The sequence below is a fragment of the Hippocampus bargibanti genome, linkage group LG06 (assembly GCF_051943395.1).
Source record: "Hippocampus bargibanti isolate YZ-2025 linkage group LG06, ASM5194339v1, whole genome shotgun sequence".
NCBI classification, from domain to species: domain Eukaryota; kingdom Metazoa; phylum Chordata; class Actinopteri; order Syngnathiformes; family Syngnathidae; genus Hippocampus; species Hippocampus bargibanti.
In genome coordinates this window covers 25,616,451-25,637,784 of record NC_142739.1, presented here as the reverse complement: position 1 = coordinate 25,637,784, position 21,334 = coordinate 25,616,451, and the positions used below count along the sequence as shown (strand labels likewise).

Genomic DNA, 21,334 nt, shown 5'->3' with positions numbered 1-21,334 from the left:
TGCCTTTCAACCCTAAACAGTGACTGAAATCAAATTGTGAAATTTTACATTTGTGCACACACACTCTGTGGGACAGTATGACTGCACTGATCATTGGAGCTCCGGCTCTTTAAATATTTGAACAAATTGCCGTTCATCAAATTCCACTGCAACTTTGAACTGAACTGAATCTTCCGTGAGATTTTGATTCATATTTTAAAACCAGTAACATAATCCCAGGTTGTACAGTCCTCTGCGCCAAACGGATCAAGTGACACTCTTCAACCCTCCAGTCACCGCTAAAACGTAATAAAAGCTACGTCACCTCAGGTGAAGTTCCTCTTCAGGCTTGGCAGGGGCGTACAGACCATCCCCTCCCATGTAGCCGTGGCAACATGGCAGCAGCTCGATGGGGTTGGATGAAACCGGGGCTGGACAATCCTGGACATGAGACAAAACAAGACCGTGACTTGTCAATATTATCTTTGTCCATCAACTCAATGCGTAAACACTCAATCCCATTTTCAAATATGGCCATGCTAGCCTTAAAAAACGTGAAGACTCAAACAAGATGCAGTGATACATCGGCTTTAGCTAACGAACCTTTCACCTTACGAACATTAAATTCGCGGGAATGTAATCTTGGCATACGAACTAGTTTTCGGCGGACGAACCGAACCACACAGCGCCACGGTGGCTGGCAGACTAGTTTTCCACACCCCCTTTGAGTGCAGACGTGGTTTGCTATCGAGTGGAGTACTTTTTCTATTTTTGGGACCGAAAAAGACACCACCACAGGCTAGTGTTAAGCCAAAGAGGACACCAAGGAACATTACGGTCGAGCATAAGAAGGAGATCATCGAAAAACACAAACGAGATGTGCGGTTATCATGATAATAATACATTTCATTTTAAAGTCACAGACACTTTAAACTCACAGGATATTTTTTTCTATGGGTGAGCAGCGGCAGCCACACGCGCCAGCGTTCACTCAACCCGGAAATAACAAAGTAAAAAAAAAAACTAAAAGATTTCTAAGCGCTAACTAATAGCTAATAACTAATAGCCAGCTAGCTAGCTAGCGAGCCAGCCAGATAGCTAATAGATAGCTAATAGATAGCCAGATAGGTAGCCAACTAGACAGCCACCTGGGTAGTAATCATAATAATCATAACCATAATACTACTACTACTACTACTACTAATAATAATAGCGTCCCAGTATGCTAAGTCGACCATTGCTACGTGTGGCTAAGGGTGTTTCTGTGTTGTCTAAGCAACGGTCTCAGGCAATAGAAGAGGTTGAAAAACTTCTGTTGATTTGGATTAACGAAAAGCAGCTAGCAGGGGACATTGTGAGTGAAGGTATTATCGCAGAGAAAGCACGGTAACTTTACTCGGATATCATCACCAACGATCATCACGAAGGTAAATAAAACGACTTTATTATACTGCACAGTTTATTTCTTTAATTACAATAAAATAACACATTTATTACACATAAAATAATGTATAATTTGTGTAGTTTTAAGGCTTATTTAGGAGAAAATTGTTTTTGGGGACCTGGAAACGGATTAGTATGATTTTTAAAGATTTCTTATGGGAAAAAAATGTTTGGCAGACGAACTTTTCGCCTTACACAGACTTTCTTCGAACCAATAAATTGTAAACTGAGCTATCGCTGTTATTCATCAACTCTAATAAAGGGTCAAGTTGGGTGATATTGCCCTCTGCTGGTGACCAAAAGTACCGCAGACTAAAGTCGTCAATGTCAAGTGAGCAAAACCAATAATATCACAGGTTAGCGGGTAGATTCCCCGGTTGTTGTTTTGAGCGAGTTCTGGCTTCAAACAACTTGCAGCTCACACACAGAAAATGCGCCACGTCTTCCTCCTAAAGAAAAACAAATGTATTTGTCTTTGGTAGTGAACACTTGATGAATACAAATGTCCACAACGGTCAATCACTTGAATCTCTTGTGAGTCTGATGCATTTTATTTTGTCATGTTATTCGATAAATATTCAGCGTGAACTTGTCCCGCGTTTTCAACGCAGCGTCAAGCGTGAGCGAGAAACGGCGAGCCGCACGCCTAGACTGCCAAACGAGCCGCGTCGGACTGATTGATGGCTTATTTGGACAGCACGGACACTGACCTGCGTCTCCGTGATGCGGCGCTTTGATTTGCGTGACTCGGGTCCGGACAGCCTCCTCTGGCACGGCAGTGACAGCGGGCTGAAACGTAAACACACCGAATCAAAGAAGAAGAAAAAAAAAACATCTACACACACATTCATTACTATGCTAATAAGATGTAGGCAGGCGTCAAGGGAGAAGATAAAAAATCAGTTTCCCATTTTGGCTGTAAATCACCCAAGTGTGAAGATGAAATACGGATTGACAATGACTTTTCACGGTGCCTCTCATTGACATCCAACGCTTTCGGAGTTAGCAACGACACACAGTGAACAAGATACACAACTATAAACCCATTTCAAAATCATAATCGTCCAGATTGAAAATTTGCTCTTTTCGTTTTTGTGACCAAATGAGACGCTGACTGACCTTCTGCGGTGGGAGATATTGATGGGCGGCTCGGTGATGAGGGGCGACGAATCTGACGACATTGGGGGCGGGGCTCGAACCTGAAGCCCAAAAAGACACTTCTTCTTTTTGATTTCTTTCCCAGAGACAAACCTGTCCCAAAAAAAAAATGAATGAATATGTAAATAAATAAATAAGCAGTATGTTACTTTGCAATCTTTGGTGCATAAAATGTATTTGTAGCTCCAGAAAGAAACAGGTTGCAATGGCATTTGTCATAATAGCGCAAGAAATTTTGGGAGGTATCCTTTTTACTCTTTGTTAGGAATTATAGTTTCTATGATTCTTGACAGAACGAAACAACCTTCTCAAAATAAAATAATTGCACAATCCACTGTTCATCCAGCCATAATTTATCTTTTTATAATATCAATTCAAGATGTAAATTTTACATTGATCTCAGCCAACACAAAAAAGATGAATTTAGTGGATAATTGTCCCCTTAAAGGACAACCGACATCACTTTATTTCCTAACTGACATCAGAAAAACATTTCATAGCATCTAAAATACCCAAAACACGCAGTATATTTTTAGTTAAATGCAAAACATCAATAAAAATGACTTAGTGTCCAAAATCTGCAAAAAATTGAGCTGCGAATTGGGAATTTTCAGAAAGTCGTGACGCCAAGACGTCTTGCATTGCTGGAGAATCAAAACAATGGCTTCAGATTCATAGAACATGCTTTCTTGTTACACATCCAGTTATGAATATGATTCAAATAGTTCCGAAGAGGAAAGCATACATGTTTGCAATCGATTAAAAAATTTATTACGTGCCATTTTGAGGCAACATTGGGGGGAAATGTATCACCAAAAAAGAGGCAGAAAATGGTGACCAAGCTCCATGTGAGGAATTAATCAACCCGTTTCCACAGGCTGATAAATTCCTTAGATGGAGCTTTGTCGCCCTCTTCTGCCTCTTTTTGGTGCAACACGACGTTTTCAGACCAAACAAGTACAGCAAAATGCATTGACGTGATGGAAGGACTGCTGCAATGTGTCCTTTTTTGGATCAGGGGCGTTCCTTCAGTGACGTCACGTACGGACTCGTCACTAACTCAAAAACAAGACTTCCGGAATATTCAGCGCGAGTCTTAAAATGTAAAATATCGCTATATGCGGTGGAATCTCTGTAAAATACGCTCAGTAGAAGTCATTTGAAGCCATTTTACAAATTATGGACACAACTTGTCCGGAGATGTCGGTTATCCTTTAACTTGTCAACCTGCTGGGTACCCGATGTCCTGTGTGTTGACCCCGATATCACGTCGGGGTCACCAATTTTTAGAGGAGACTGTTCGCCGGCAAATTCAATGCTTTGAAATTCGTTGACTGGATTAAAAAAATATATATAATGTGGGAGTAGTCGATGATGAATATATCATAGCTGTCTTGATTCTACTGTTCGAATCAAACAATCGATGAACCCAAATCATTGTTCCTCGCAGCTCCAAGAATCAATTTATTCTCAAATGATAATCCAATCATTTCAGAATTTAACTTGTCGGCATCTCACCGGTCTTTTTGGGAGTTGAGTGCGTTGAGGAGGTTGTGACATCGCTCTTGTCTCGGTGTGTCTGAAAGCTGCGGCAAACAAGAATCAAACACTTAATACAAGCAAAAAAGAAAAGCTAATGCTAAGAAAAAAACATATTTTAAACTCTTTCCAAGTTGTAAATATTTATTGTTGCGTCCCCCCGCCCCCAACCACACAACCACTACAAGTCCCAATTTGGTTTCTTTGGTGTAGTACCTCCTTGTGCCACATCATACGTGGCAGCACTGAGCTTTTTTTGTCAACATGCAGCATTATAATTAGGAACCAAGAGAAGAAGCACGGAATCCGTTTTCAGGGGCTAATTAAAACAAATCACGCAAATTAAGTTTAGGGATGGTCAAGTAGGTTGAGACAAACGTAAACGAGTGATTCACTGTTGTGGTAAAAGGGTAGAAAATGGTAGCCAGTTTGTTTTGTTGATACGTCCCAAAGTATATTAACAAAAGGTCTGTTTTAACTGATGCCAAATTGCCACTTTTCTAAAAGCTGTGAATTTAATTTTAATGACAGTTAGTGGGCTTCAAACGTCCATTCCCCCAAAATATATACAGTAAATAATAATTTAAAGGACAACCGACATCACTTTTTTGTTTCCTAACTGACATCAGAAAAACATTTTGTAGCATCTAAAATACCCAAAACACACAGTATGATATTTTTAGTCAAATGCAAAACATCAATAAAAATGACTTAAAGTGTCCAAAATCTGCAAAAAAATTGAGCTGCGAATTGGGCATTTTCAGAAAGTCCCGCCCCCAGTTCGTGATGTCACGCTAAGACGTCTTGCATTGCTGGAGAATCAAAACAATGGCTTCAGATTCGGAGAATATGCTTTCTTGTTACACATCCAGTTATGAATATCAAATAGTTCTGAAGAGGAAAGTATAAATGTTTGCAATCGATTAAAGAAGGTCTTCCGGGTCACAGAAAATGCAGAAGATGGCGCCAGAGCTCCGTTGGAAATTGGTTGACTCTTCACCTTGCAATTTTTGTCAGCGAATATCTAATAGTTGTCTCAGTGTAACATACAACGATACACCATTGCGTTATTTATGTGTTTTCCTTCTAATTTCGCCATCAACACGGATCAACACAAACTTTTCAGACCAAACAAAGTACCGCAAAATGCATTGAGGTGATGCAACGTATGTCCTTTCTCAGTCAGGGGTGTTCCTTCTGTGACGTAGGGTGAGGACTCGTCACCAACTAAAAAACAAGACTTGCTGAATATTCAGCGCCAGTCTTAAAATGTAAAATATAGCTATTTGCGGTGGAATCTTTGTAAAATACGCTCAGTAGAAGTCATTTGAAGCCATTTTACAAATTATGGACACAACTTGTCCGGAGACGTCGGTTGTCCTTTAAATAAAAGGCCTGGTGCATTTCGCATGATTTCATCATGGCACTTTTAAGTAGAGGATTCACAGTACCGTGCCCAGCAGCAACGAGTCCCAGTTCTCATTGGTGAAGGACAAAATTTCATGGTCGAAATCAAAGTACTTCCTCTTGCAGCACAGGGACAGGTGGTAGAGCACCAAGTGGGCCAGGTCCACCCTTTAAATGCAAATAAAGACAAGAAATGACCGATTTCATATACCGGAAGTTTGACCGGACTTTCAAATCAACAAATAATCCACCATCACCAAGTCATGGGAAGTCTTTTGACTGTTTCCGGTCCTTTATTACAAACTGAGCAGTGGAACTGATAAAACCTGAAACAAATGCAAAGACAACAGTCAATTCAGATTAGCAATGAAATAAACAGTATGAAAATGTCTCAACATTAATTCATTCACTGCCAGACGATGTGCAAAAAAATGTCCACTTTTTTTTGGTCATTTTCACTCAAATTCCACGGAATATTGAGTTTTAGGACTACATAAACATTCAACATGGCGTAATAAACCTCGTCTTTCATCAGACAAAGTTAATTCCTAAGATATATGGGTCTGGAGTTATCTAAGCTTGAAATGGGGGCAAAATACAAAACAATACATAGATATGTCACAAAGAGGGTACAGAAAGTTCTGAAGAATGAATGACTCTCTGTGTCTTTGTGTTGTCATATTATTTGTTATTTAGGTTTTTTTTTTTGTTTTTTGTTTTTACTTTATGTGACCTCCGGGTTGAGTGAACGCTGGCGCGTGTGGCTGCCGCTGCTCACCCACAGATAAAATACCCTGTGACTGTAATGTGTCCTTGAGAGTTTTGAAAGGTGCTATTATTATTATTATTATTATTATTATTATTATATTTTCTATTATTATTATTCTATTATTATTATTATTATTATTATTATTCTATTATTATTATTCTATTATTATTATATTTTATTATTATTATTATTATTATTATATTATTATTAGTAGTAGTAGTAGCAGTAGTATTGGCATTAGTATTATCATTAGTATTATTATTATTATTATTATTATTATTATTATTATTATAATTAGTGGTAGTGGTAGTATGAGTAGTTGTATGTGTAATAGTATGAGTATTATTAGTATTATTAGTATTATATTGGTTGATATAGCGCTATAACAACTGAAGCTGTAACAAAGCGCTAACATGGACAAAAGGCAAATGCTGCCCCCTCGTGGAAACATTGCCAGAGGTCTGACCGGCGCTTTATCAGCACTCCCCCCCCAAAAAAAAAAAAAAAAACACACAAAACCCAAACAAATTTGGGAATGGCGCTTCACGTCATGCTTTTCAATACCCGAATAAATTCGGCAATGGCAGTGAATGAGTTAAAAAAATAAAATAAACAAAGTTGCCCAATAAGAAAAATTGCTGAACGGTAACGTCGATCCAATCTCGATTTTTGCGCTTCATATCTCAACATGACATTGTCGTTACTCTCAAACTACTCAAATGCGCATCTTTTGCGCTTCGCCGTAGCAGAAAACAAGCGGTTGTGAAATGGCTGCTGCAGCTACGCTTATCCGCTCACACTGCAGATGATCACCTCTCTCAAGTCGCTGCTAGCTTTCTTCTATTTCAACTATCTAGCGCCTGACCCTTGTTCTCGGTTGACATGGCAACAACATTGTAGTGCATCAGTCCTTCTATCAGCTGAAGGTCATATTGTGCGATTTTGGCGGGGTGGGCTTTGCAAATGAAACACGCATCATCATACGTGAACGTGTTTACTATTCCGCATGAGAACTCAGGCTTCCGTCTCACTCCGTCATCCGCCTGGCAGTTGCCACCGCTAAACGCTAGCTCTCCCTTTGACTGTCAATCAAAAGGCAACGGCAAGCACTCCCTCCACCCCCCCACTACCACCCGTTAGCTTGCGTAATAACGGCGTTTGAAGGCGGGTGTTAAACCCAACTGGCTAATGAAAATCCCAACGTAATGGATACGTTTTATTAGCTTGCCTGAACGCCAAAGCCTTCCTCGTTCGTCATCGCCCTTTCTGTTCTCTGAATGTGGTCCAAGTGAAGCAGAGCCCGTTGAGAAAACAAGCTAAAAAGGTTAGCATGTAGCCATAAAAAAAAAAGAAATCCAAGATGGCAGCCGTCAGCAAGTGCTACCACGAGCCTTTTGTGTTTTCTTTTGTCACTTTGAGTTGTTGTGCGTCATGTGTAACGGATACGGATCATTTTTCAGCATTTTTAGCCACGACATTTATCAAGGAGGAGAGTATGCTGAGCAGCGCAAATATGCCAGCACAGTTTTTGATTTGGGAGGAGTGTCAGTGCCATTTGACTGTCATCACTGGACAGCTCTGGAGTGATTGTGCTTTTTTTTTGCACACGTGTAATGGGCAGCATTTTCACAGAGAAGAGCGTCAATGTGTATGCGGAACTGTCGCGGATTGGAATTGAAGCGGATTTACGTAGGACAGGAGATGCGAGACAGTCTCTTTTCGTCAATGGATGCTACGGCTTCTGGTTTACTTTCAACATTTAGCTTGTAGCAGACGCGCACATTCCACCATGACGTCCCTGGTCCACTAGTGAAAAGAACGCTTTGATCCTCTCCTCTTTCATTTAGAACTGCTTCATAGAACAAAGGGTGCAGAAACTTCTTAAGATTGAATGATTCTGTGTCTTTGTGTTGTCATTTTTGTCATGACTTCAAGATGGCGCCTCGAAAGTGGCTTCCTTTACAGCAGCTCCTGTATTTTGTTTTTCTACTTCTTCCCTTCCTTTCCTCTTACTTTCATCACTTCTGCTGCTGTGAAATGTAAATTTCTCCACTGCGAGACTAATATCGGCTAATCCAATTCTCTTCCGCCATAGTTTGGATGTGTTAAGTGTGAGTCGTGCTGCTAGCTTTGTTGCTAGGCTAACGTGAACTATAGTACATGTGTAAGGAAGGCCCAAATTCCAGCGCACTTGCCTGTCCCCGTAGAGGAGAGGCTTGGTGAGACACTGAGTGCAGGCCTCGTGGAACCACTGGCCACAGCTGGCGCACTGAAGCATCTTCAGGTTCCATCTATGCAACAGCGAAAAAAAATATAATACAAATATTTACGTCGTCCGTGAGACTTTTGCATACGTTTGGTCTCGCTTACTCTCCAGGTCCGGCGCAGTAGCAGTAACACTGCTGTTGATTGGACAAATGCTGCAGGTCCCAATCCAACGATGTCAGCTGATAGGGCAGCCGTAGTTTCATGAAGTGCATCAGGCGGGCAAAGCGGCCTCGTTTAATGGCACCGCCTCTCTGGGGAGTGGGCAAGAATTTGATAATCAGGGGAGATATGAATTTTTCCATATTGGTTGCTTTTAAAAAAAAAAAACATTTTTGTGGGTATTCCCAGTGTACTATACAGTAAAAAATAGTGTGTGCGCAAAGTGTGAACGACGACTGTCGTAATAGTAATAGTAATAGTGTTTTTTTTATTTATTATATAATCCATTTCATTTCTAAGCGCCTTTCGAAACTCTCAAGGTCACTTTACAGTCATCAGATCAGTTTTTCTGTGGGTGAGCAGCGGCAGCCACAAGCGCCACCGTGCACTCACCTCGGAAGTTACTCAAATTGATAGAAAGCTAGCGAACTAGCTTATAGATAGCGAACAGCTAGCTAGCTTTCTACACAGATAGATAGCTCGCTAGCTAGCCAGAAAGCCAGCTATATAGCTAGCTAGCTAAGCAGCCAGTTACTAAATAATAATAATACATTTGATTTATAAGCGCCTCCCAAAACTCTCAAGGTCACTTTACAGTCACAGTTTTTCTGTGGGTGAGCAGCGGCAGCCACACGCGCCAGCGTTTACTCACCTCGGAAGTTACTCAAATAGATATAAAGCTAGCTAACTTGCTTATAGATAACTACTAGCTAGCAAGCTAGAAATCTAGCTAGCTGATACACAGATAGATAGCTCGCTAGCCAGCCAGAAAGCCAGCTAGCCAGCCAGCTAGATAGCCAGCTATATAGCTACCTAGCTAGCCAGCTACTAAATATTAATAATACATTTGATTTCTACGCGCCTTTCAAAACTCTCAAGGTCCCTTCACAGTCACAGGATCAGTTTTTCTGTCGGTGAGCAGCAGCAGCCACACGCGCCAGCGTTCACTCACCTCGGAAGTTACTCAAATAGATAGAAAGCTTTTTTTGTTGTTGTTTTTTGACAGTGGTAAATCGCTTCCATTTATCATACCCGCCGTTTCTAATATTTCGTCCCTGTCATGGAGCAAAATAAGCCAACCACAACAGTAATCACACAGTCTGGAAAATCCTCAAGCGTAAGCTAGCTTTGTTTTGTTTCTGCATGGTATGCGACGGGGCTTTGTGCATTGTAGCCAAGTGCGAGATGAGCGTTCCGACCTTGGTGGCGACGGCAAAGACGCACTGGCGACATATCCAGGATTCACTGTCTGCTTCGGGCTCGATGCTTGGCGTGTGGCACTCGGCGTGGTAACCTGCGGGCGGGAGGCGAGAAAAGCTTTCATTGGCGTTTTGTCTGAGCGGCAATAATGGCACAGCGGCTGGTTTCCGGGTTTAGTGTCACGCCGCATCCCTTTACGAGATTATTTGTGTCCTGGGAGCAGTATTTATCGGCTCATTCCTGCACACACACACACACACACACACACACACACACACATACACACACATTCCTGTTTGAACGACTTTGTGAGGTCCGGGTAACTCCACATCAGGAGTGAGGACCACCCTTTCTGATAAGTTTAGAGAAGAACCAGTGTTATATTTGAACACTAGATGTCCCCCTAACTGCATTTCCCACTTCAACTTGTTTAAAAAACAAAGCAATAAGAAGTGGACTTGAGAGTGGAATCACTAGACAAGTGAGGTCCGAATGGGTAAATCCCGGGACCTCACTCATATAGTGAATTATGTTCGAAACATCGTTTTATTTATTTAATTTTTTTGTTTGGTTGATTCAGTTGAGTTTTCAAACCACTTTTTGTATCAACTTTTACCTCTCATTATCACCTACAATTACACGGCAGACATTTTGTATTTTAATTGTGTGTATATATATACAGTAAAGTCTCGTTATATCAATATTCAAGGGAGTCCGAAAAAATATCGATATAACCGGGACTATCGATATATCCGACCCTGTTTGTGTGTAATTTTCTCAGTGCGTGCATAGAAATAGTATCGATATATATATATATATATATATATATATATATATATATATATATATATATAGACTATATATATATATATATATATATATATATACAGAGAGAGAGAGAGAGAGAGAGAGAGAGAGAGAGAGAGAGAGAGAGAGAGAGAGAGAGAGAGAGAGAGAGAGAGAGAGAGAGACTGTTTAATGAATAACTTGATAGTTTTAACTTAAAATAAATGGAATTCCTTATTTATATGTTCATATCAACCGGAAGCTGGTCTGGTCGATTGCTGTATCATAACTACTTTGGTAAAGTGACCCATGCTTTTGCTCAATGAATTTCCATAACCAAATCAAATAAACTAAAACTTTATTTTAACATGATGTCAACATGAAATCTGTCCTGAAGCAAAACATTTTTAACAACAGTAAAAGGGAATATAATACAAAATTAAATACTCTTGTAAGAAACTAGAACATGTACTAAAGTGCATATTTGTGAAGAAAAAGGCATGCACATCAAAACAAATTTGTTGTATCATTAAAACTGAAGAACCCGAGAAGTGGATCTTCTTTTGAGTGTCACAATTTTGTTGTGGACAAAGTTCTTTATGTCTTTCCAGGATCTTTGAGCCAAAGTCTGCGGCTCTTTCTTAATGCAGTCAGTACACTGTTCTTTCCCAGGCACTTGATGCCCTTTTATCAGTCTCTTCATGTGTTTTTCCACAGCAGCCTTTTCTTCTTCACTCCACGGTCTCCTCAAATTTACTCTGGGAGAGCCTAAATATGATGACAATTGCAATTTAATGATACTCACAAAGACCACTTGTGGCAGCATTACAGTGTGGATTATATACATAAAATAAATAGACTTACCTTTCTTTTTCTCTGACTTTGAATTTTCATGCTCTTTGGAAGCAATTTTTTTTCTTGGACTCAAATCTACAAAGAAAGGAGACATTGCTAATTTGACACTCATGGGCAAATACGGTGCATGCATTTTAACTTGTTAAATTATGGAGAGAAAAAAATATTTCTGGATCCAAAATTAAAAGTTAGTGCGAACCAATACCTCAAGGTAAGACTAATAGCCAAAAAAAGCTTCCAGTTTACCATCTGAGTCAGAAGTTCTTTTCCGTTTGCCATGACAGCGCTTTGCTCGTTTTTTTGTCACGTCACCTTAAAGTAAAACAAGCAAAATGACACCTTGCACTTGTTATGGTGGGACAGGGAGCCATTTCAAAAGGAATCATTTGGAATTCTACAGGGATGCATCTGGGAAATTAAAAAAGTGGCCCCCTTGTGTCTGAAAAGGGGTCAAATTCTAAAATTGATAGGGCCTGATTTAACTAGATTGCCAAAGTATACAAAACCATTTGAAATAAACCAAAGACATTTTCTATATTCGGTTTACGAACGTTACATTTTTGAAACTTTTACCTTGGCATACGAACTTTACCTTGGCATACAAACTTTTTTGTACACGGAGCTGCCTCAATGAGTGATGTGTCGTTCGCGAACGAGCCCATGAAGAACTAGATACAATTATCACAGAGAAAGCACCTACAAGGGATCATTCCTCAAGATGGTGAAAGAAGAAGGTTACGTTCCTCATCAAGTGTTTCATGCTGATGAAACTGGCCACTTCATTCCATCAAGCCATCACAAAGGTCAATAAAACCACTTTATTATACAGTACAGTTAATTTTTTTAATTATAAGACCGTAGCACATTTATTATCCATAAAATAATGTATATTTTGTGTAGTTTTAAGGCTTAGAAAATTAGAAAGTAGAAAATTATGTTTTATGAGGACCTGGGAACGGGTTATTCCCATTTTAAGGGTTTCCTCTGGGAAATTATTTTTGGGATACAAACTTTTTGCCTTCCACACTGTCTGGGAACCAATTAAGTTCGTAAGCCAGGGTATCACTGTATATACCTGTTCGATCAACACTAAGTTTTTAAATAATAATGAACAAATTGTTATTCTGTCAAGTGTGGTGAGTATTGTGCTACTTATGATTTCAATCTCATCACAACTTCCTCAGTCGTATTTTTTTTTAGCCTGCAGACCCCATATGTCAGCAAATGCTCCCTCACCTCTGGCCCATTCTTGTTGACCAAGAGAACTACATGATACCTCATACTTCATGACAACGGCCGTGAAAAAAAAAGAGGAGATATTCGAACCCTTGGGATGTCCGTTCATCGCCCCCAGCCACAGAAAGCTGACTCTTAAATCAGAATCTAATGATGCCTGCAGACACAGTAGTAGCATACTTATTCATCCTACAATTTTACCTTCAATGACATTTTCTTTTCTTTTCCCCCACGGTTTGATTCTGCTAGAGCCTGCTTTGGGGATATAATCTGTGCAGAAAAGAAAAAGATTGAAAATTAGTCCTAACCAGGGCAGATTTATTAATCTTACAATTTACCTTCATCCACATTTTCATTTCTTTTTTCCCCTGAATTTGTGCTGCTTGAGCCTGTTTTGGGGATATCATCTTTGCAGAAAATAAGATTGAAAGTTAGTGTAAAGTATACTTATTAATCTTACAATTTACCTTCATCCACATTTGCCTTTCTTTTCCCTCTCGGTTTGGTGCTACTAGAGCCTGCTTTGGGTATATCATCTGTGCAGAAAAGAAAGAAAGAAGGTATAGAAGTAACAATCAGGTTTTTCTTTATGCCAGTCTCAAAATGATTTTTTTTAAATATGATGACATTTCAGTGAATGCTTACCAGAAAAAGATAATTTAATGGTGTCAAGATTCTTTCCACTAAGTGTTCCAGTGCCTTGCTCCATTGCAAAAAGCAGCTTGCTGATTTTTGCAATTTGAAAAGTTTTATCAGTCTGTCTGTAAAAATCTCGGTGCACTCTGATGTCGTGTCCCATGAACCTTGCGACTTGTTCCAATTCCTGTTCACTAAGATCCAACAGCTGACACAGTGTCGCAACCTGTTTCCTCAGTTTGGTAGACCTTAGGAATTGAGGGTTTTCTGCGTTGCTTTCTTTCGCAAATTTGCGCAGACAGTCACATCCCCGGATATTTGTTATTGCACCTGGTCTTGCAAAAAGATAGGGATTCTCAGCAGGTATCCCTGCATCTTGTCGCCTTTGAATTAAAACGTTGATGGACTCCTTCATTCTTTCTGTAAAAAACACTGGGACCTTTCTGCCCCTTTTGCCCCGGACTTCAATGCGAGTTAAGAGCTTGCTTAACTCTTTTTCCAATGGTGAAAGTGTTTCAAAAATGTCCTGATTGACTGGATTTGTGCTGGCATTCTGGTAGGTCTCGAGAGTCAAACGTGATGCTTCCCCTTCACGCCGCTTGTTAAAAACAATCATTTGTGCCAGAACAGATTCATTCAATTTACGAAAAGCACTTAAACTCATCCCTTGGGTCAATTCAGCCTTTGCCTCCTCTTCAACCACTCTAAGGTGGTCCCTGAGTGTGATGACATCCTTGGTAAGAGGAATATCATCTTGTTTATTCCATCTTTTTTCATCTATTGTTTGATGAGCACTGACTGATACATGGTTTTTCCAGTTTTTTTCGAGGAGTTCCAGAAATTTTTTTGCCTTTCTCTCTGCCAGGTCGTCATCCTCCATCAGAGTCTGTCCAATAAGGACTTCCACTGCTCCTTTCAAACAAAATCCTAATTTAAGAGCTGTGGAGGGTTTCCCATATTCATTTTTCCCTGGACTGAACGCAGTGAGTTTCTTTGCGACATTTATAACAGTATTAAACTTCAAAGGCGTACACAAATCCTGCAGACCCGCGATGGTCTTATCCATTTTTTTAGCAATAAGCATGAACCGTCCCAATTCCCTCATTCGTTGCGCAATGTACTGGTGCTTGGACTTGACACAGCCATGTTTGGAATACAGTGATTCGCCATACTTGCAAATTAGGAAATCCTTTCGTATGTGAAACGATACAGGATCTTGTCTCATGTTATTGATAATTGTTTCATATCCCTCTGATGATGCGGCTGTTGGGAGGAGACTGGCAGCAATATTTTGGACCCTCTTTCCTTTCCTTCGCTTGTCGTCTTTGCATAGCTCTCTTGCTCTACATATTGAATGATGTTTCCACAGACATTTTTTTAAAAACAACCCATAACATGATGGGCAGGGCAAATAATCATCGGTGGAGGCGGCATCGGTTGGCTGCTTCCATGTGACAAGTTCCCCTTGTCCATCTTTTAGAACCGTGCTGTTATGTTTGAAGTCTCCCTTGTTCCGAAGCTGTTCCAATAGGGACTTTCTTTTTTTGGATCCTGATGGAAAGCTGAACGCGAAAGCAACTTCTTTAAATTCCATATGTTTCCTTTCTAAATGTCTTGCCATCTTCAAATTTGATTGGCCACAGTAGAAACAATAATGCCTTTTGTCCCAAACACGTTTGCCTTCTTTTCTTGAACACGTTTTTATGGTTACAGATGGATCTTCTTTGCTCATCTTTTGTTTTTTGTTTTTTCTTTGAACATAGGTTAATGGGTTACTTTGTTTTCTAATTGCAGACGTGACTCTACGCTGGTCTGCTTCATATGTCTGTTGACTTGTAGAGTCTTCATTGTATGTGTCATGACAGGGCATATTTTTGACCTTTGGAAGGGATATCTCTTCATCAACACTCGAATCAGTGGATGATGTATAGGTAGGTTTGTATTCCACATCTGATCCAGAATGACTGTCCAAGTCAGAAAAATCGCTCTCTTCAGTGGGATTGTCCATCTGTTATAAATATAAAAAAGTAAAAAGATCAGAAAATACCATTGCAAATAATACTACTAAGTAGTACTGATTTATGTTTATACGATGAGATAGGTCATAATGAGGACTGCCTGTGGGATAAAATATTAATCGTGTATATATTAACAAGTCCTCCATGGTAGTTAGTTGCCACTACACATTTAGCGAATTAGCTGCGTCACAATAAGAGACTGATTTCCAAGTATTCGGCAAACAAATAACAATGATGGCTGGTATGGATTGCGGAGGAAACAATTTTCCATGTGAGCTGTACCCAGGCCAATATTTTCATAGATTTATTAATCGGCAATTTCTGTATATAATTACAATATTTATTTTAACTCTTTCAGCGTATTATGTCTTGTTTTTAATTAAAGCGTATGTTCATTTCTGTCTGGCCAATAGAGTGCCACAACTGCAATTTATCATTAAAAAGATGCCAGAAAAGAACGAAAAGCTAAACAAACATATACTGTAGACAATATGCATCTCACCTAATATAAGTTTTTTCAGCCTAAATGCAGAGCTTTTGTTGATCCATATAACCGTTGTGTTGATAAGGGGTCGCAATATAGTAATTTGTCCAAAGTACTTTGTGTTCTGGAAATTGATTTGTATTTTACGTTGTGTTTTTGCAACGTTACATTACATAGATGGTAAGACACTGTCTTTGGCTGTAACCACAGGCGCATATAGCCATGGAAGAAAATTTGACACCACCATGTTTTCTTTATGTTCATTTTCATTTTCATGTCTGGTGCTACAAAAAGTGTATAAAGTGAATCACTGAAATAAAAGGTATTATGGAATACTCAAATACACTATTTTTTACAGTAAAACGTCATAGCTATTGTTAAGAATGTATGGAGTGATTTTTGTCATTAGAAAAACTTTGAAATTCATCCAATAGTGCATGTGTTCAAGTATTTTGAATTGTTTTTGTTGTCGTTAATATTTTGGTCCAAGAAAACATTCCTTTACTGTATGAAGCATTTACAACGAGTAAAAAAACTAAAGAAACAATGGAGCTCAATTTTTTTCCATAGCTGTATATAATCAGTGCATACGCACACATACATATATTTACTTAGATACACAGTAGATACACATTAAATGGAAGTGTGCAACAAAATAGTAATACTGAAATGTACCTGAATTGCTGTGTTGACATCATCTTGCTGGGCCTAATGCAATAAAAGTAAATAGATTAATATTCAGGTGCTAAAGAAAAACAATGTCAGTTAACGGAACACAAACAAAATAAGAATGATGGTCACGTTCAAATTGATAACGCATTTAATTTACACTAAACTATCAATTCCAATGAAAAGTGAAGTGTGCCAAATTGTCCTGAAACATACCTGGGTAGTCATTTTCTTGATGTTTTTCTCCAAGTCCTTATCCAAAATAATATAAGATATTTTGATAACCTAAAAAATTCAGGCGGTGGGATTAAAAAAAGTCATCAGTACAGCTCAAATGGGTTATCATTTGCATTCAACGTGAATCATGTGATCTAACAAATAACGCTCCTTCACGTGGTATTTAAAAAAAAACTCATAATACAATGAAATCCTCTACACGTGACCAGGGGTGGTCAAAGTAAATAAATCAAATGTCATTTGGTATCACCGTAGCTGTGCTTTTGTTTTTATTGTGTGCCATTTGTTTTTTATCGTGCTTCCAAATTTGGCTGTGCGTTTTTTTCGCTTGTGCTACATTAATGTGTTGTTTAAATTACGTTCTATTGGCTGGCCCGACGCGACAACGATTGGGACCACATGGGCACTTCTGAAATACTGACCGGACTTAAGTTTCGATTTACGTTGCTACGTGCTTCTCACTCAATACGTATTACACTATTACTACCCAATAGTCTAGCTTCATTTTATTCTCTGCTCAATTAACATGACGACGCTTTCACTCTCATTCTGATAAAACACGAAAGTTCGAATCCTGTAGTAATTTCTTAGAATGACACATTTGTAAGAAAAATATTCAAAACTTGAATTCCTTACCTGATTTAATTCCGAAATCTTATTCGTTCACTCCTTTGGGCTGATGGGCTGGTTGTGCGCTCGCAGTTTATTAAATTGATGAACACGCACTGTAAGAGTGTCCTGGGGGGGGGGGGGGGGGGCTGCAAAAAAAACTTTGTTCATGCGCAGTGCGCATGGCGTCCTGGAGCCTGAGCGCTCTTAATTGCTTGATCAAAGTGTGGGCGCCATCCTGCAGAAAGTCTCAGTGCACTAATACGTGGGGGAGGGGTATGCAGAGTCACTCTGTCTAACAGTGAAGGTTTACAACAACTCAACTTTGATTGAGGTCTATTGTATTTCAAGGCTGAGAATGATACATTTTGAGCAAGATTGTGTTTTAATTAAACTGTATGAACTCCAATCACACATACCTCTAACATAAATACAGCAAATAAAACTATATGTATTAAACTAACACGAAAAAGAATAATTATTCTTAGAGAAGCATAATTATCAAACGCTGATATGTGGGTGTTATGAAACACAATTATTTACTTATTTAATGCCATTCATAAGATATACATAGTAGTTAGTTTCATAGTTTCAATGCCCAAGGCAAAATAAAACAATTGACTTTTTTTGTATGTGCAGTTTTATGGCGGATGGGAATTGCAGACAGTCACACAGTTGAACCGAAGGTTTTACAGTGTGAAAATAGGCCTCACATTCATGACCAAATGGTAAAAATAATTATCAAAATTGACACAGCTTTTCTTAAAGCATTTTGACCCATCCACTGCAATGTGGGCAAACAGCTGTTCATATCCAAAAAAGCATATTTAATGAACAGTACTTTGTTTTAACTGCCAGAGAGCCAGATGTATAGAGAGCAGGAACATTCTCTGATTTGACGTGTCACCATCCTCATGTCATTTCTCCACTGCGAGACGAATAAAGGTCCATTCAATCCAATCCAATGTTATCTCTTCAACCAACACCAAAAACAAGCTTCACAAGATGTACAGCAAAATAAGTTACATTGCAGAGTTTGAATAAGTTTCGTAATGCATCCAACGACAAGGATGACAGAGGACAGTTCTACTGCTGTCTCTCTCTTCGATAAAAACCAAGGAAAGCGGGAATCATCAGCCGCAGAGGGGACAAGGATGGTGAGATAAAATGGTCATGCAACATCACCACACCAAAGTCAAGGCAGAATATCATCTTCTGTTGTGATCAAAATTACACCTGATGTTCTTCAATCGGCATTTCAGCTGTCCATGTCCTCGCCAATAGAAAAGATTCTCCAGGAAAAGACAAATTTGGAGGGGAAGCATGTATTTCAAGAGAAATTGAAGCCATTGGATCAGACTGACTTGCATGCATACCACGGAATTCAGTTATTAGCCAGAGTGCACAGGTCATGGGGAGAAGCAACTGAAAGTCTGTGGGATGAAGAGTATGTAAAGCCAATCTTTCAAGAAACAATGTCTCAAAAGAAATTCCACACATCTCATGTGATCTGATTTGACAACTTTCAGACAGCACTTGCTCAATAAACCTGGCAAATATGTCATGAAAATGTGGGCAGCCTATGATGTAAAATGTAGGTATGCATGGAATATGCAAGTCTATCCTGGAAGACTACCTGGAGGAGGATCTGAGAAGAATCAGAGGACGCATGTGGTACTGAAGATGAATGAAAGACTGCAAAGTCATTATATCACGTGACAAATTCAATTTACCGCCATGTGTAGATAAACTTCAGGAGAACTTCCCAGTAAATTTCTGAAGCTGTGGGGATGATGTCTCCTCAGTATTTGTCAGGTGTGGTGTGTAATAGAAGGGTTTCAGCTAGGATGAAAGGAAAGGTGTATAAAACCGTGGTGACAGTGGCACTGAAGAAAGGAAGCAGAGCGTGAGGTAGCAGAGCCGAAGATGTTGAGGTTTTCTTTGGGAGTGACCAGGTTGGATAGGATCAGGAATGAGTACATTAGAGGGACAAGCCATATTAGAGGCTTTGGAGAGAAAGTCAGAGAGGCCAGACTGAGATGGTTTGGACATGTCCAGAGGAGAGATAGAGTGATTATATCGGGAGGAGGATGCTGAGCCTTGAACTGCCAGGCAGGAGACCGAGAGGAAGACCAAAGAGGAGGTTTCTGGATGTTGTCAAAGAGGACATGAAGATAGCTGGTGTGAGAGAAGACGATGCACAAAACTGGGTTAGATGGAGGACACCGATTTGCTGTGGCGTCCCCTGAAGGAAAAAGCCCAAAGGAAAAGAAGAGGATAGAAAATATGTTGTTTCTTTTCAAGTATATTTACAAGATCTCAGATGCAGTTGTTGCTGATGTCAACTATTATTTGACTGTAGAAATACAGGTAAAAATGACCCACAACATAATCAACACATTTTTTCAACTTAATATCATGGTTTAAAAACTCACATGAAAATGTATAATTATTCTTAGAGCAGCATAATTATCCAACGCTAAGATGGAAGTGCAATGAAAATATTTATTTATAAGATGCAATTCATAAGATACAGTTTCAATGTCCAAAGCAGTGACTGTTTTTTTAGCTTGTTGGCAGTCTGCTCATTGATTTCTAAACGAGTGGGGGATGGGAATTAGAGACAGACAGTTGCAGAAAGTGGGCGGGAGTGGGGGAGGGGAAGACAGTAAGGTTAGAGCGTGAGAACAGACCTCAACTGATGATCAAAATTGCCACAGCTTTTTTTAAACTTTGATTGAGGTCTGTTTTGAAGGGGGGTATGATAAATTGTGTTCAATATCAACTTTTAATAACTAGTAACAACAATGTCACATAGCACTGCATCTGCCGTATTCTTTATGGCATGAACACATTCACATTTGGCATGAACACATTCACAAATGCTCATCTCTACTCTTTGTCTCGTTTCAACTACTCTTTCTTTAATCAACACATTTTTTCAACATAATATCATGGTTTAAAAACTCACATGAAAATTTATAATTATTCTTGACAATTCATAAGATGTATGAACCCATACTGCTGTTCACAAATGCTCACCTCTACTCTTTGGCTAGTTTCAACTACTATTTCGGCATTGCAATAGAGTGCAGAATCTTTTTTTTTTCTTCATCCGCGCTGCGTAGGCGGGGAGACGCGCACAGTCTCTGTGTCACTAATTAAGTGGGGGAGGGGTAGTGCAACAGTCACCAAGTCTCACTGAGAATTCTCCCACGGCATTTTTTCAACTTTGATTGAGGTATATTTTAAGGCTGAGAACGATACGTTTTGAGCAACATCGTGTTTTAATTAAACTATATGAACTCCAATGTCACATACCTCTAACATAGGTACAGCAAATAAAACTATATGTATTAAACTAACATGGAAAATTATAATTGGTCCTTAAGTGCCACTGAAGAAAAGACAGGAAGCAGAGCTGGAGGTAGCAGAGCTGAAGATGTTGAGGTTTTCTTTGGGAGTGAACAGGTTGGATAGGATCAGGAATGAGATTATCAGAGGGACAAGCCATATTAGAGGCCTTGGAGAGAATGTCAGAAAGGCCAGACTGAGATGGTTTGGACTGTAGAAATACAGGTAAAAATGACCCACAACATAATCAACACATTTTTTCAACTTAATATCATGGTTTAAAAACTCACATGAAAATGTATAATTATTCTTAGAGCAGCATAATTATCCAACGCTAAGATGGAAGTGCAATGAAAATATTTATTTATAAGATGCAATTCATAAGATACAGTTTCAATGTCCAAAGCAGTGACTGTTTTTTAGCTTGTTGGCAGTCTGCTCATTGATTTCTAAACGAGTGGGGGATGGGAATTAGAGACAGACACAGTTGCAGAAAGTGGCCGGGAGTGGCGGAGGGGAAGACAGTAA

At 39.3% G+C, this 21,334-nt stretch overlaps 2 protein-coding genes across 5 annotated transcripts in view; both read right to left on the bottom strand.

Annotated features, from left to right (window-relative positions):
• Nucleotides 1–21,334, bottom strand: part of phf1 (PHD finger protein 1) — a 43,914-nt gene that overhangs the window by 6,402 nt on the left and 16,178 nt on the right. For all 3 annotated transcript variants that reach the window (XM_088997699.1, XM_088997701.1, XM_088997702.1), the window contains exons 5-13: nt 9,922–10,016; nt 8,666–8,814; nt 8,491–8,586; nt 5,784–5,852; nt 5,571–5,694; nt 4,099–4,166; nt 2,542–2,673; nt 2,133–2,211; nt 305–420 (exon numbers count right to left, since the gene is read on the bottom strand). In XM_088997699.1, coding sequence (XP_088853825.1) covers nt 305–420; nt 2,133–2,211; nt 2,542–2,673; nt 4,099–4,166; nt 5,571–5,694; nt 5,784–5,852; nt 8,491–8,586; nt 8,666–8,814; nt 9,922–10,016 — 928 coding nt within the window. The remainder of the gene's footprint in view (nt 1–304; nt 421–2,132; nt 2,212–2,541; nt 2,674–4,098; nt 4,167–5,570; nt 5,695–5,783; nt 5,853–8,490; nt 8,587–8,665; nt 8,815–9,921; nt 10,017–21,334) is intronic.
• On the bottom strand, nt 11,050–19,338 carry LOC148897002 (uncharacterized). 2 transcript variants are annotated; one of them, XM_088997697.1, is made up of 10 exons: nt 17,480–19,338; nt 16,823–16,891; nt 16,613–16,645; nt 13,445–15,443; nt 13,267–13,335; nt 13,138–13,206; nt 13,001–13,069; nt 11,810–11,875; nt 11,573–11,638; nt 11,050–11,476 (listed from the first exon to the last, which is right to left on the bottom strand). In XM_088997697.1, the coding sequence occupies exons 2-10, from the start codon at nt 16,832–16,834 to the stop codon at nt 11,238–11,240; spliced, it is 2,622 nt and encodes an 873-aa protein (XP_088853823.1). In that variant the 5' UTR covers nt 16,835–16,891; nt 17,480–19,338; the 3' UTR covers nt 11,050–11,237. The 2 variants fall into 2 exon arrangements, with proteins under 2 accessions (XP_088853823.1, XP_088853824.1); XM_088997698.1 differs by lacking the exon at nt 11,810–11,875 and having other exon boundaries at nt 17,480–19,337.